At 39.6% G+C, this 15,373-nt stretch overlaps 1 protein-coding gene across 1 annotated transcript in view; it reads left to right on the top strand.

Annotated features, from left to right (window-relative positions):
* The first annotated feature begins 10,821 nt into the window (after nucleotides 1-10,821).
* LACTB2 (lactamase beta 2) overlaps nucleotides 10,822-15,373 on the top strand; it is a 36,223-nt gene continuing 31,671 nt past the window's right edge. Inside the window, exon 1 of the mRNA XM_054590242.1 lies at nucleotides 10,822-11,028. Coding sequence (XP_054446217.1) covers nucleotides 10,907-11,028 — 122 coding nt within the window. The 5' untranslated portion in view covers nucleotides 10,822-10,906. The remainder of the gene's footprint in view (nucleotides 11,029-15,373) is intronic.

Here is a 15,373-nt window from a genome sequence, read left to right as displayed (position 1 = left end):
AGTTTGTTTTGTAGATTCATTTACTGATAGATACGCATTTTTGCCATTTTAGTGTTCATAGTTTTGATCCTCTTCTTTTTCTTAAATAAGCCTCTTTAACATTTTATATAATAATGGTTTGGTGATAATGAACTCCTTTAGTTTTTTCTTTTCTGGGAAGCTCTTTATCTGCCCTTAGATTCTAAATGAAAGCTTTGCTCGGTAGAGCAATCTTGGCTGTAGGTCCCTGCTTTTCATGACTTTGAATATCTCTTGCCAATCCCTTCTAGCCTGCAAAGTTTCTTTTGAGAAATCAGCTGACAGGCTTATGGGGACTCCCCTGTGGGTAATTAATTTCTTTTTTCTTATTGCTTTTAAGATTCTCTTTTTATCTTTAACCCTTGGCATTTTATTTTTTTTAATATATTTTATTGATTATGCTATTACAGTTGTCTCTACTTTCCCCCTTTGACTCTCTCCACCCATTACCAACCTTCTCTCTACCAATTCCCACCCCTTAATTCATGTCCATGGGTCATGCATGTTAAGTTCTTTGGCTTCTCCATTTCCCATATGATTTCTGACATGCCCCTGTTTATTTTGTACCTACATTATGCTTCTTAATACCTGCACATTTTTCCCCATTTTCCCCTCCCCTCTCCCAGCTGATAACCCTTCAAATGATCTCTATATCTATGATTCTGTTCTTGTTCTGGTTTGCTTTAGTTTGTTTTGTAGATTCATATGTTGATAATTGTGAATTTGTTGTCCTTTTAATGTTCATAGTTTTGATCTTCTTCTTAAATAAGCCCCTTTAACATTTCATGTAATAATGGCTTGGTGATGATGAACTCCTTTAGCTTTACCTTGTCTGGGAAGCACTTTATCTGCCCTTCCTTTCTAAATGATAGTTTTGCAGGGTAGAATAGTCTTGGTCATAGGTCCTTGCTTTTCATCACTTTGAATGCTTCTTGCCTGCAAAATTTCTTTTGAGAAATCAGCTGACAGTCTTACAGGAACTCCTTTGTAGGTAACTCAGTCTTTTCTCTTGCTGCTTTTAAGATTCTCTCTTTATCTTTAACCTTTGACATTTTAATCATGGTGTGTCCGGGTGTGGTTCTTTTTGGGTCCACCTTGTTTGGGACTCTCTGTGATTCCTGGACTTGTATGCCTATTTCCTTCACCAAATTAGGGAAGTTTTCTTTCATTATTTTTTCAAGTAAGTTTTCAATTTCTTGTTCTTCCTCTTCTCCTTCTGATACCCCTATGATTCGAATGTTGGTATGTTTAATGTTGTCCCAGACAGTCCTAAGCCTGTCCTTGTTCTTTTGAACTGTTTTTCCTTCCTGCTATTCTGACTGAAAGCTTTTTCCTTCCTTGTGTTCCAAAACATTGATTTCTCAGCTTTATCCTCTCCACTGTTGGTTCCCTGTACATTTTTACTTCTTCCCTTATGTTTTTTCTTCCCTTAATATTTTTGCCATACTAATGAGTTCTTTGAGCATCGTGATCACCAATGTTTTGAACTCTGCCTTTGATAGATTGGGTATTTCCATTTCATTTCTTTCTTTTCATGGGGTTTTGTTCCGTTCTCTCATTTGGGCTGTATTTCTTTGTATCATCAATTTGGCAGCCTCCCTGTGTTTGTTTCTGTATTAGGCAGACCTGCTTCAACTCCCTGTAGAAGGCACCTACAAATTGTATGAGGCAAAGCCTTAGGTACTAGCCAGGGCAGGACAACCTGCTTCACCATTTTGTGGCTCTGTGTGGGGGGAGGGTTTGGAAAGGAGACAATGCCACGGCCTGGATTTTGGAAGTTTGCCCAGCACTCACCCCATTTCTAGTCATGTCACCCACTTCCCATATGCAACTTCGCACCCTTCCAGCTTTTGTGCTGGTGGTGAATCCCGGAGTGGGTGGGTTTGCGTACATTCTAAGTTTGTGCAGGCCCTTTAAACAAACTCTCCTGAAACTCAAGCAGTTTTTCTGCCACCCCAACCCCATTGGTTTTTACAGCCAGAAGTTACTGGATTTATCTTCCTGGCATTGGAACCCTAAGCTGTGCGTTCTGGCCTGGTGCTGGGATTGCTTACTCCCAAGGTATCCCTCCCAATTATAACCAGCACACATGAATGTGGGACCGTCAGTTTTACCATGGCTGCTGCCCCTCAGTGCCATAGCACCGCACCACTACACTGTGTCTCTGAACCTCTCTGCCCCTCCTACCTGTATGGAGAAATGTGGTTTCTTTAAATCCTTGGTTGCCAGACTTCGATACAGCTCAATTTTCTCAGTTCTGGTTATTATCTGTTTTTGAGAAATAGTTGTAATTCTTTCTGTGGTTATGTGAGGAGGCAAAACGTGTCTACTTATGCCCTCATCTTGACCAGAAGTTAACCTTTGGCATTCTAATTATGATGTGTCTTGGAGTGGGCCCTTTGTAGCCATCTTGTTTGGGACTCTCTTTGCTACCTGGACTTGCACGTCTATTTCCTTCACCAAATTAGGGAAGTTTTCTTTCATTATTTTTTCAAATAGATTTACAATTTCTTACTTTCTCTCCTCCTTCTGGCACCCCTACAATGTGAATGTTGGAACCCCTGAAGTGTTCCAGAGGATGCTTACACTATCCTTGTGGGGGGGGGGGTGGATTTTTTTTTTTTTTCTTGCTGTCTTGGTTGATTGTTTTTGCTTCCTTATGTTCCAGATTGTTGATTTGATTCTTGGCTTCATCCACTCTTACTGTTGTTTCCCTATAAATTGTTCTTTATTTCAATCAGTGTATCCTTTGTTTCTGACTGGGTCTTTTTTATGCTGCTGAGGTCCTCACTGAGTTCCTTGAGCATCCATACACCAATGTTTTCAACTCTGTATCTGATAGATTACTTACCTCCATTTCATTTAGTTCTTTTTCTGGAGTTTTGATCTGTTCTTTCATTTGTGCCATGTTTGTATTCCTGTTTTGGCAGCCTCCCTGTGTTAGTTTTTATGTACTAAGTAGAGCTGCTTTGACTCTGTCTTGGTAGTATGACCTAATATAGTAGGTGTCCTGTAGGGTCCAGTGGCACAGACTCCCCTATTACCCATGCTGGGTACTCGAGGTGCACCCTTCTTGTGAGCTGAGTACACTCTCCTCTTGTAGTTGAGCCTTAGGTGCTGTTGGCAGATCAACGTGGGGGATTTATCCAGGCCAGTCAGCTGCAAATATTGGCAGTGACCTCTTACCACAAACCTCCATGCTCCATAGAATATCAGCTGCACAGAGGCAGGGTGGTGGTGCTCAAACGTGGTCTGTAGCTGTCTTCTGGATGTGCTGGCCCTGGGGTTTCCCAGGTGCTTCAAGCCAAGGTCAGCTCCCATCTTTTTTTTTGCCAATGGCCACCCTAAGCTATAAAGCAATCTGAGATGGTGGCAACTTGTGCTGGGCATGGAGATTTCCAGGTGAGGCCAAGCTGTGAATCTAGGCTGGCTGTTGCTAGTGCGGGGCCTGAGGCTCACTGAGGCCAGCTGTCATTAGTTTGAGAGGATTTAGGAAGTTGTGCTGTATAAGCCAAGACCAGCCATTCATATGGAAAAGAAGCTTGGGTGGGCCCCTAAATTGGGTGGTACATAGTCTCTGGAGATCTCCAAGGCGTGTCAAACAGTGTTAGCCAGGTTGATGGGAGTCTCAGATATGGCACCAGCTTGCCAGCTCTGTGGGGGGAGGGTTTAGAAAAGGGACAATGGCCTCTGCTCACCTTGATGACAGATACTTCAGTTTCTACCAATATGCCAATGATGCCTTTCAAGCTGCTACTCCCGTTCTGGAGCTCAGAGGGGGTCAGACTGAGTAGGTGAGTCTGTGTGTGCGTGTTCTTAAATAGGAACTGCTTGGAGCTCCAGAAGTTTCTTCCACAGACTCAATCCCTGCTGGTTTTTGCAGCCAGAAGTTGTGGGGACTTATCTTCCAGGCACTGGAACCCTGGGCTTGGGGGCCTTCATGTGGAGCCGGAACTCTTCACTCTTGAGACAACTGTCCTGAACTTTTATCCGCCACACATGAGTGTAGGACCAGACTGGTCCACATCTGCACCCCGCCTTCCAGTCTGGATGGATGTGGCTTCTTTAATTCCATAGTTGTCAGACTTCCATTCAGCTCAATTTCTGATAGTTTTGAGTGATGGTTGTTCTATATTTTAGTTGTAATTTTGTTGTGGTTGTCTGAACAGGCAAGCCATGTCTGCCTATATCATCATCTTGACTGGAAGCCCTTTGCAGAACTTTTTATACAACAGCAAAAAACTGAAAACTACCTTAATGCAATTGGCAGACCTAGTTCTACAACTTATGGTACATGCATACTAAAGAATATACAACATTTAATAAGAATGAAGTAGCTTTGTATAACCTGATTTCAAAAGATCTTCAAGACGTATTAATGGGGAGAAAAAAAAGTGCCAGAAGGATAAATATAGCATTTATGGTTTTTAATTACATATGAAAAGGGGTAAGGAGTGAATATAGGAGGCAAATGCAACTTCAATACTTCAGTTAAATATACTTTTACATTGTTTGAGTTTTTTACAACAGATATGTATTCATGTATTACATAACTTCTTAAAATGAACAACAGATACGATACTTATAAAGAATTTTGCTGACTGGAGAAAATGTTCATGTTACTAATGATAGATAATATTTACTTAGCACAATGTGCCAGGAACTGAACTAAATGTTGCATATAAAATGTCCCCATTTAATCCTTACATCAAACTAGGGAGGTAGATATTACTATCATGATTCCTGTTTTATAAACATGGGCTGAATGCAATCTGCCAATGAGATCTGTCTGACTCAGTGGTGTTTTTTTCAGTTTTCCTAATTAATAACCAATATTTCGTGTAAATAATTCGGATTTTTCACTATTAAAAAAAACAACAAACTCCCTGACCTATGTGTTTCAGTTAGTTGGGTGTCATCCCACAAAGTTAAAGGTCGCCAGCTCGATTCCTGGTCAGGGTATATGCCTGGGTTGCAGGTTTGGTGCCCAGCTGGGGTACATCACAAGAGGAAATCCACCAATGTTTCTCTCTCACAACAATGTTTCTCCTCCTCCTCTCTCTAAAAATAAATAAGTTAAATATTTAAAAGAAAAAACAAAGATCTGCTATGCTAGACTACCATTTCTTCATTAGCAGTGGGTTCCCCCTAAAGAGGTCATGCCCTCTCAAGTTCACCACAAGTTCACCAGCCACCCCACTTTAGTGATCCCAACAGCTAGGTATTAATGCTAGTGCAACTACCTACTGGCTGTGTGTCCTTAAATGTGCTCTTTTATCTCTTTATGCCTTATTTTCTTCATCTGAAATAGATATTATAATGGTATATACCTCATATAGGGTTGTTCTGAAGGTTAAGAAAGATAACACATGTAACGTGTGTAAAAGTCTAGGAAAAAAGTATTTGGCACACAGCACTCAAGAAAAGTCAGTCATCATCAGTACCTTACCTGCATACCTAATCCCTGTAAGCAACTCAGTTTGCAATGATTTCACCTTCAATAATGTTAACTAAAAATGTACTATGTAGGATCTCAAAGCTTTGAAATGGAAAGAAAATAGGACTAGAGAAATATAAAAATGGTTAACAATGGTTTGTTGAATTAATGGTATTATAGATTAATTTTTTCTTCTTCTTCATTCTTTTCTATATGTATGGACAGAATTGTTTCCCTGCAAAATCATGTTAGTATTCTAATCCCCAATACGAGTATAATTAGATATAGACATTTAAGGAGGTCATTAAGATTAAAAGAGGTCATTAAGATGGGGCCTTACTCCGATAAGACTGTTGTCCTTATAAGAAGAGCAACAGACACCAGAGATCTATCTCTCTCCCTACCTCCCCAGCCCCCAACATACACACAGAGGAAAGACACGTGAGGACACAAGAAGAAAGCAGCCATCTAAAATGGATGGAAAGCAGCCTCACCTGAAATCAACCCTACTAACACCCTAATGTTGGATTCCCAGTCTCCACAACTGTGAGAAAATAAATTTCTATTGCTTAAGCCACCCAGTCTGTGGTATTCTCTTATGACAGCCTCGGTAGACTAACACACTATATGTTCTATAAAGGACATTTATTAGTTTAAAAGCTAGGAGGGTGAAGTGTTACTAAAAACACACACAATCTAACACAGTGTTCTTGTCATTTAACCACTTACAAGTATTTTCTTAAAAAGTCTTCGAAACAATATTAAGTTATTTCACACTTCTTACAGAAAAAAAAACACAAAAGTTCATAATCATTACTTTTCCTGTTGAGAATGTTGTGGCCAATAGGATAAAAAAAATAGTTTTAAAATGTTTTCCTAATCTAGCAGGCCATGAATTTCCCTGCATTGGGTTTCTTATCCTAAAATGAAAGATATCATGCCCAACATGAACATGAAATTTAATCAGAAAGTTATGTTTAATTGAATTAAATATTTCTTGGAACCCATCATGTGTTATTTGAGGTTCTTGGGGTATATCAAGTGATGAGAGACAAAAATCCATGCTTTTTTGGAACGTACATCTTAGTAGAGGAACACAGTTAATTAACAATAAAATAAATATGTAAATTAAATATTATATTCAAACATGATAGTGCTAGGAAAAAAACATAGAGCATGTTAAGAGAGATTAGGAGTTTGAGTACAGGCAGGCACATCATGAGTTGCAATTTTAATTAGAATGGTCAGGGCAGGCCTCGCTGAGAAGGTGACGTTTGAGTAATGAAATCCGTCATGTGGATATCATATGAAAAATCTTTCCAGGTGGAAGGAACATCTAGTTCAAAAGTATAATGCGCTACATTTTGAATGTGTCCTCCAGAAACAAAAGTTCCACAAAATATTGGCGGAGATTCCTTAGCATAGTTTTACTGGCTGTGTTTAATGTAAATCCAAGGTCTGTTCTAACATCATTCTAAAAAGTGCAATTTCTTAAATTTTACTATGTAGGGGAAAAAAAAAACACTGTACATGTAGTGGAAGGACAAATAGTAATAATAGTAGCCACCACTTATGAGTGTTTACTCCTCGTAAAGTGTTTTACATATATTATTTAATTTAATCCTTAAAAATCCTTATGAGAAAGGTATTATTGGCCCCATTTTACAAATCAGAAAACTGAAGTTTAGAGATGCTGGATGTTTACATGAGTTACCTCTGATGAGCAAACCTTTTTTTATTTGCAGATGATTTCCTTAAAATTACAGACCATAATACCTAAGCACTTGATGCATTCATTTCTTAATCACTCTCCCACAAAGAAAGCTTCCTTTACCTGACATGGATATGGAAAACACTAACAGTTTTATAAGATGGGAAAAATAATTTCTAAGAAACTTATTAATTGCATTACTGGTAGAATATCAGATTTGATAGACTACTCTGATATGACAACTTCTATATATTCCTAATTAGTGAGGCAGGACATAACGTCAATTGGAAAGAAACTTACATAGCAAGATGATAATAAATCCAGTAGTTCTCATGAAGAGAACCTGTGGCTCTTTCAGTAACCACTTACTTGTATCACTTGTATGAAGGACAGTTCATCTCTATCCCTACAGTTGATCACTATTCCAGTATCCTCTTTTGAAAAATAATACCACCTACAAAATTTGACTTCCTAGGGAACTTGTGACACTACCTTCATAGAACAGTTTCAATCCAATTTCATTCAGAGGCGAACCCAGCTGTGTGGCTTCCTGGCTGCCAGCCAAAATATACAACCTCTGCCCACTGTACATGATCTCTTTGCAATAAAGTAGATAAAAGCAGGTTTTAGAAGTAAAAACTAGCAAACTTTCATTTGTTGATTTAACACACATAAAATATAAACTTACTTGTCAAATAAAAAACGCCTTCCTTAACTCAGCGTCCCATCAAAAATTCTTCATCCTCGGAATCTTTTATTTCTTCTTCACTGAAAACAGGTATCATTAAAGGGTTTGGAAACATTTAAGATCGAAGACTAAAATGAAACTGAAATCAGCTGTTAGTCATACGTAGGATTTTCTAATCTAGTGATAGCAATGTGACTCATTGTGACTACAGTACAACCTTTTATAACTCTTACATTGGGTACAAGAATAACATGACTCCTTTTACAGGTTGACTAGGTTATAAGCTTTTACTCTTTTTATGAATCGCGTTTTTAAAAAATACAACTTACCTCACATCATATCCAAATGAACAAGTCATGTTTTAAAGCAAGAGAGATTCTTGAATTTTAAATACTCCGAAGAATTTACAAAGTATCATTTTGTTAGACCTAGGTTTTTTAAACCCTGCATTTCTCAAACTCTATACCCCAAGGCCATCTGATTGTTGATTTCTGTTCCCAAAAACACCCACAACGTTTCTTCTATTTCCAAGCCTGCCTATAATGCCCTTCTACATTCATCTACCAAGGGTGTCCAACCTGTGGCCGAGGATAGCAATGAATGAGGCCCAACACAAAATTGTAAATTTACTTACAACATGAAATGTTTTGTTCTTTTTTTTTCTGTGATTACATGTCGCAATATATTTAATGTGTGGCCCAAGAAAATTCTTCTTCTTCCAGTGTGGGCCAGAGACAACAAAAGGCTGGACACCCTGTGAACCTGATGAAGTCCTAACAATCCTTTAAGAATCAGCTCAAAACCTTTAAAATTTCCCATATTTCCTAATCAATTTGATTCTCCCCTTCCTCCTTCCAATCCCATCACTTTAGCTTCTCCTCTAGGATTTACCCAAATATACATCAAAATAAAGCTATGTATCCCCTGGCCAGTGTGGCTCAAATGCTTGGAGCATCAGTCCCATAAACCAAAAGGTTGCAAGTTTGGTTCCTGGTCAGGGTACACACCTAGGTTGCAGGTTCAGTCCCTGATAAGGGTGCATAGGAGAAGCAACCAATTGATGTTTCTCTCACACTGATGTTTCTCTCTCTCTCTCTCTCTCTCTCTCTCTCTCTCTCTCTCAAATCAATGAACAAATTTTCAGGTGAGCATTTAAAAAAAAAAATCTAGCTGGCATTGAGTGAATGGAAAAAAAGGCCATGTGTGTCTCCTTTCTTGTTATGAGCATCTAGGAAGACCTATCTTTCATTTTTTAACAGCCCCCACAATATGTCTACGAGAATACTTTGCATGTTGTAGGCAAATGATAAATGACTGTAAATGCCACTGAATGGAATGTAAAAATCTTTGGTCTTATTTCCTGGAGAGGAAATTAACCTTCAAGTCACATTGCTAAACCTATCAACAAAAACTCAATTTTGTATCAGTAGCCTAGATCTCTCTTCTGAGCTCAACTCACATATCCATCTATAGATATCATTACCAAGATATCCCACAATCACCTCAATTTCAACTTAATCTAAACCAAGTTCACTATCTACCCTTGTTCCTGCTCTTCTACTAGTGTCTCCTTGTTTGACTACTCAAATCACTTAACTTTTAAATTACTTGTTGGGCCCATTTCTTCATCTGCCAAATGAAGAGACTGACAGTGAATTAAATGAAATAAAAACGGTAGGCACGAAGTAAATTTAGAAAAATTAAAAAGCTAAGAGATAAAGAGCTTCCTATGAGTCTCAGAAAGAGCCTTATGGTCCAGAAATTCCTGTTCTATGGTCTTCTCAAAGGTTCTGCTGACTTACCAGCAGAGAGTTCTGAGGATGAGGGAAGACAAAGGTAGCTTCCTGCCTGACTAGCCATTAACTCATGACCACAAATACATACATAGGTGAGTTGACAATGTCTCACATAGGGAGTTTTGATGGTTATTCCAAGCATTTTTTTAAAGATCATATTGCTTGCCTTCCGTTTGCAAAGGCGATAATTTACATGATTATTCCAGTGAAGTTTTTTGAAACCCTTTGCCATTAAAAGTACATCTTTACAACACAAGGCAAAGAAATGTGTCCCACATAATACAGGTGTCTTTTAAGAAACCTGGAATATTAAACTGATATAGACTTTCTTTAGAAACACCTGCAAAAAAAAAAGGTTAAAAATGCTTGTACTAAATTTTTTAACTGCAAGCATCTCGTGTGTCAATTCCTCACGTTTTGAAAAGAGGTGGGCTGGGATACTGGATATTCTACCATTTCTTTGGGGGGAGTGGTTACGTACAATTTTCAAAACTCGATGAAACAGATCATAGGATCTGTGCGATTTCTTTTAAGTGAACCATAACTCAATTTTTTTAAATAGGGAGCGGTAGTTACCAATGGGATGATTAATCCGTTAAACATAGTTCTCTCGTCTAAAGCTGACCTACCGCTCTGGGCAGGCCGGTAGCACAGGAACTGTTTCTGTGAGAATTAAATAAGGGTTTCGTAAAGAGTACGTAGCAGATGGAAAATGCTTGGGGCATACTACTTACAGTTATTATCAAAGATAAACAGGTTACTACACACTCCCCCCACCCCCCACTGCCTACAAACCGGAGGAGTCCTGCTTTCAGGGATTTAGAACTCAGTATCTATCCCCCAACCAGTCTGCCGTTTGTCCCATCACAAGATTTCCCAGGTTAAAACGTCTCCCACCCGCCCAAGAACAAACTCCTATAAAGGCACCTGGCTCTGTCACTAGCATCACCCACACCCAGCTTCCCCTCACGCAACTTGACTCAAGCCTCAGGCGGGTGAACTCCCTCGCTCTGGGAGCCCCGCGCAGCGTCACGTGACCTCTGGCCCGGTCTAGTCCCCCCTACAGAAACTGAACTTTCCGGGCCCCACCTCCTCGCGCCTCTAGCACAACACGTGACCTCTGGCCCCGCCCCCGTCCTAGGGGCTGATCCCTCTCCGCCTCCAGTCAGGTGACGGCTGGTTCCGCCCCGGCCTACTGAAGAGCTCTGCGCTCTGGTCACAACGGAAGCTACGCGGCTACGGTGGCTTAGGCGGAGATGGCAGCCACCTTGCAGCTCGTCGAACGCCTATCCAGTCGGGTGGTGCGCGTCCTGGGCTGTAACCCAGGTCCCATGACCCTGCAGGGCACCAACACCTACCTGATAGGGACTGGCCCCAGGTAAACGTCCCCTATCCCCCTACTCCGCCATATAAGTAGTGGTCCGCCGAACGCGTGGACCTGGGACTGCGATCGATGCCCGCCGCTCGCATCGTACAGGATTGCGTCGTCCTGCCCCGGCGGGGCATCCCCACATAGAACGATCCGCAGAGGTCCCCATGGTGGACCTCCCTTAAATCACGGCTGTCCGGGATGGTAACCTAAGTTACAATTGGCTGGGGGAGAAATAATTTTGAAGAAACAAAACTTACAGTTTCTGAAACCCAATTTACTTTGTTTGATGTTGAATGCCAGGGTGAGCATGTTTAAGTGGTTGAAAAATGAGTGTCGCCTGGAGTTTTCTAAGAATCCAGGAAAACGTTGACATGGCTTACCCTCTGACGTTCATTGGTGTTTTGCCCGGAGTGTAACTTCCCCTTCACAAAAGCGGTTAACTTTGTTGAGGCTTTTTTCTTAACTGAGCAGCATAGGGCAAGGTTTTTTTGCGTCTGAATTGCTGGAGTTTGAAACCCAAAAAACCCCCACTGCCCTTGGGAAGGAAGAGCTTACTACTTTTTGTTTGTTACTATTGTGTGGCCTTATTTAGGTTATGTTTTTGATGGAATAACGTATCTCTGTTTCTAAGATTTTTTTTTCTCTTGCTCAGCTGCATTCCGTTTTGTACAGAAATGGAGAGAAGTGGTTTATTGCACAATAAATGCATAGGACAATTTTTGTGTAGATAATGCAAAGTAGAAATAAGGTATTGTTCTCCATGAGTATAGAATTTAATTGTGCAGTCAAGACCTGTTACAATTAGTAAAATAAACTTGAACACTAAACACAGTTTAATATGTATAGTATATTGAGTTTTTATGTGCAGTACTGTATTTGCCTTTTTTCCAGCAAATCAGTCAGAGGCAGCAGTATGAAGGAACTGAAGTATTGCAAGTCAGGCAGGCAAGAGATGAAGTCTAGAGCAAACAAGGCAGGGTCAGTTAGGTAGGAAAGCTTTAGGCTGCCTCCATAATCTAGGAGAATAGATAATTAGGCAGAAAAAAATACCTGATGCCTAGGATAGAGTATGTCTTGGATGGGACTCCCTCACACCAAGAAGTCCATAGGTGTTTTCATCTCTCTTTGGTGTGTCATCTTAAACTTGTTTTAAAGTCAGTACCTAAGATGAAAATTGGGTATAATCAAAATTACCCCAGAAAGTCTATGTTAGAAATCACTGTGCTGTTTCTCAATAAGGTCAACATAGCCTCCTTTTCTCCTACTAATGAAACAGATGGCTGGTTTTCTCTGCAAACCAGATGAAGAAGTTGGCTTGTGTTTAGAGGGACATGTTGTATGAAAAATACATACTGCATCTTTAAACAGTAGAATCACACTCAGGTTTAGCAAAGTGTTTTTGGTAAAAGGCATATAAAGAACCTGAAATTGACTAAAGAGTAGATTCAAGTCCCCCATCTTAGAATGTTTGCACTACCTACTCACATAAACTCATGAAGTGGAGTAGCCAGTGCAATCAGTGATATGTATATGAGAGATATATATGATGAGCCCCTATAGTTGAGCCAGAATAAGTTAATATACAAACCACGCTACTCTGCTGTATGAAGTAGAAATCAGGTGGCCAGAAATGAATATTGACAGTCCAATTAAGAGCTTCTGATACTGGTATCTACCCGTTCCACTGCACAAAACAGTTCTAACATCACAGGTGGCTCCTACATCGCTAAACCCAATGGCATTTTTCCATTCCCATCTTATTTGAATTCTAGTATCTTTTGACACTGCTGACCACTCCTTGATCTGCCAACACCACTTTCCTACTGGCTTCCTCCCTAGCGACTCCTAGCTACTGTTTCACAGTCCCCATCATAGAATTCTTCTCTTTACCAGATCTTTTAAGTGTTTGATTTCCTCAAGATTCAATCCTGGTCTTCTGTGCTCATTCTATAGTCTCTACCTAGGTGATCTTGCCTGCTAACTTGGTTCCACCTATTATATGTTCATTAATAACTCCGAAATTTAGAACTCCAGGTCAAACAAAATCCAAATTTGATTTTCAGACCAGGGCAGCCAACAGCTCTCTTAAATCTCTGCTTGGATGACTTACAACCACTTTAAACTCTATTCCACAAACTGAACTCATGGGCTTTCCTGCTAAACCTGATCTTCAGTCACCCATATCTTGGTATGTAGAACCATCCTTACACTTGATCAAGGCTAATACTTAAGTATACTTCTTGACATTCGTCTTTGTTTCTTGCACACACATCCAAGCCATTAAGATTTCCCCATTTCTCCTGCTGCCACCCAGTCCCCACCAGTACAACTCTTGCTTAGGCTTCTAAATTAGCTTCTGACTTCTTTTTATCTACTTTTGTCCCATTTCAATCCATTCTCCCCCATATAGCCAGAATAGTGGTTTTGGGGAGGTTTTGTTTTTTTTCCCTAATGAAAATTAGAAGGCCTTGCACTCTCTGGCTTCTGCCCATCTATCACCCTGATCACAAGCCTCTCTCCTATCCCAGCCAGAGAGGTTGTATCCATTCTGCCTCAGGACATTTATGCATGCTTTTCTCTCTATCTCCAACTATCCCTCTCCTCTTTACCTAGCTAAACTCCTTCATCCTTTAGAGCTCAGTTAATACATCATTTCCTCAAGGAAGCCTCCCTTAACCCCTTAGACTATGTTAGGTTAATGTAATAGACTGCCTTAGCACTTCATTCTTTTCATAGCCCTTATCTTGATAATAAAATGGCTTTTTGTGCATGTAAAAAGCAGCTTAATGATCTTTCCCACCTCTATTTACCATAAAATATAAAGTTCAATAAAGGATTATTCATTACCTTATCCCCACCACCTGGCACAAAGCCTTGACCATAGTACAAGAATTACAGTAAACATTTACTGAACGAATGAGTGTTCTCCACATTCTTTCTTTGTTTTCTTTGTTACGATTCCAGAACTGCTGGATAACTGCAATTTTACCTGGTCTTCTGTCCTTATCCTGATTAGCCCATGCATGCCAAAGGAATTTCCCTAAAGCACAATGAGATCTACTGTACTCAATAAACATTTGAATAGACAAGTAATAGCCAACTTTTCCAAAGAGTATGTCATGGTTTCTTTTCTGCCTAAGAACCTCTAAAAAAACTGCAGTTTTAATTTTACTATCAAAACTGTAAGTACATTAAATGCAAATATACTATTTCCAATTAATAATAAAAGGCAATCTAGTGGAGTAGAGTTAAGACTCTGGACTCTGATTACGTAGATCCCAGTCCTGGCTTATGACTTTGTAAGAGAAAGTTGACTCTGTAAACTTCAGATTCTTTATCTATACAATAAGGGTTGTATAGTACCTTTCTCATAAGGATGTTACAGGGTTTCAGTGAAATTTAAGTGAAAAATCTTACCAAAGCACTTAAAAAATTCTAGAAGGAGCGGGGGCAGGGGGAAGTGGTGGTGGGAAGGTGGAGACAAAGGTATTTGAACAAAAAATAAAAGTTAAAAGAAAAAAACAAATTATAACATGTGGGAAGCATACAGTATTATTATTTTGATCACTTCTGCTTCTCTCATAGCATCCAGGCAATTCTGGGTTCACAGCAGGCGCTCAGAAGATGACTAATAATTTTGTAAGAATGACAACAAATTGACAGAGAGTCCATTTAATAACTATCTTAAAATTGATATAAACTACCTAAAAGAGGAAGTTGATTTCACTAATTTCTATCAGTTGGAGAATTTTTTTCTTCATTCACATAGCAGATTGTTACTGTGTCCCTACTATGTGCCAGGCACTATGCTCTGGTGAATAAATTGTCGTAGACCTGTACAGATTCTTCTGCACTCATTCCCGTCATTAGTATAACTTATATTTGTAAAATGGCCTCCTGAAATGAGATATTGACTGTATTCGTGAAGAACAAAGCCAGCCAGCCCACATAGAGATGACACTGCCTAATCCTCTGCAGTAACTATTCACAGACATTATTGAGAGCATGGTGTATGCTAAGGAGGAAGCTAAGAAATTGTTTTTCTAATTTACAGCTGAAGTTTCATTTATGCTGCATGAGGAATGATTCTGTGTGCTTGCTAAGCAGTACCCTTCCACGAGAGAGGCAGTATGTCTTGAATGGAGAAGTCACTGGACCTTGTATCTGAATATTTAGTGCTTCCCAGTACCACCTATTACTGAGGCTGGGGGCAAATTATTTAGCCTTTCTGAAGACTAGTTTCCTCTACTGTAAAATAAAATAGTAATAAATAATAATACCTACCTAGAGTTGATTTGAGGATCAAAAGGATAATAAATATGTGAAAGCACCAAATGTTAGTTTAAATTGC

The sequence above is a fragment of the Pteronotus mesoamericanus genome, unplaced genomic scaffold, assembly GCF_021234165.1.
Source record: "Pteronotus mesoamericanus isolate MK-2021 breed Mesoamerican mustached bat unplaced genomic scaffold, CSHL_Meso_final scaffold_174, whole genome shotgun sequence".
NCBI classification, from domain to species: Eukaryota; Metazoa; Chordata; class Mammalia; order Chiroptera; family Mormoopidae; genus Pteronotus; species Pteronotus mesoamericanus.
This window is presented reverse-complemented; position numbering and strand designations above follow the sequence as displayed.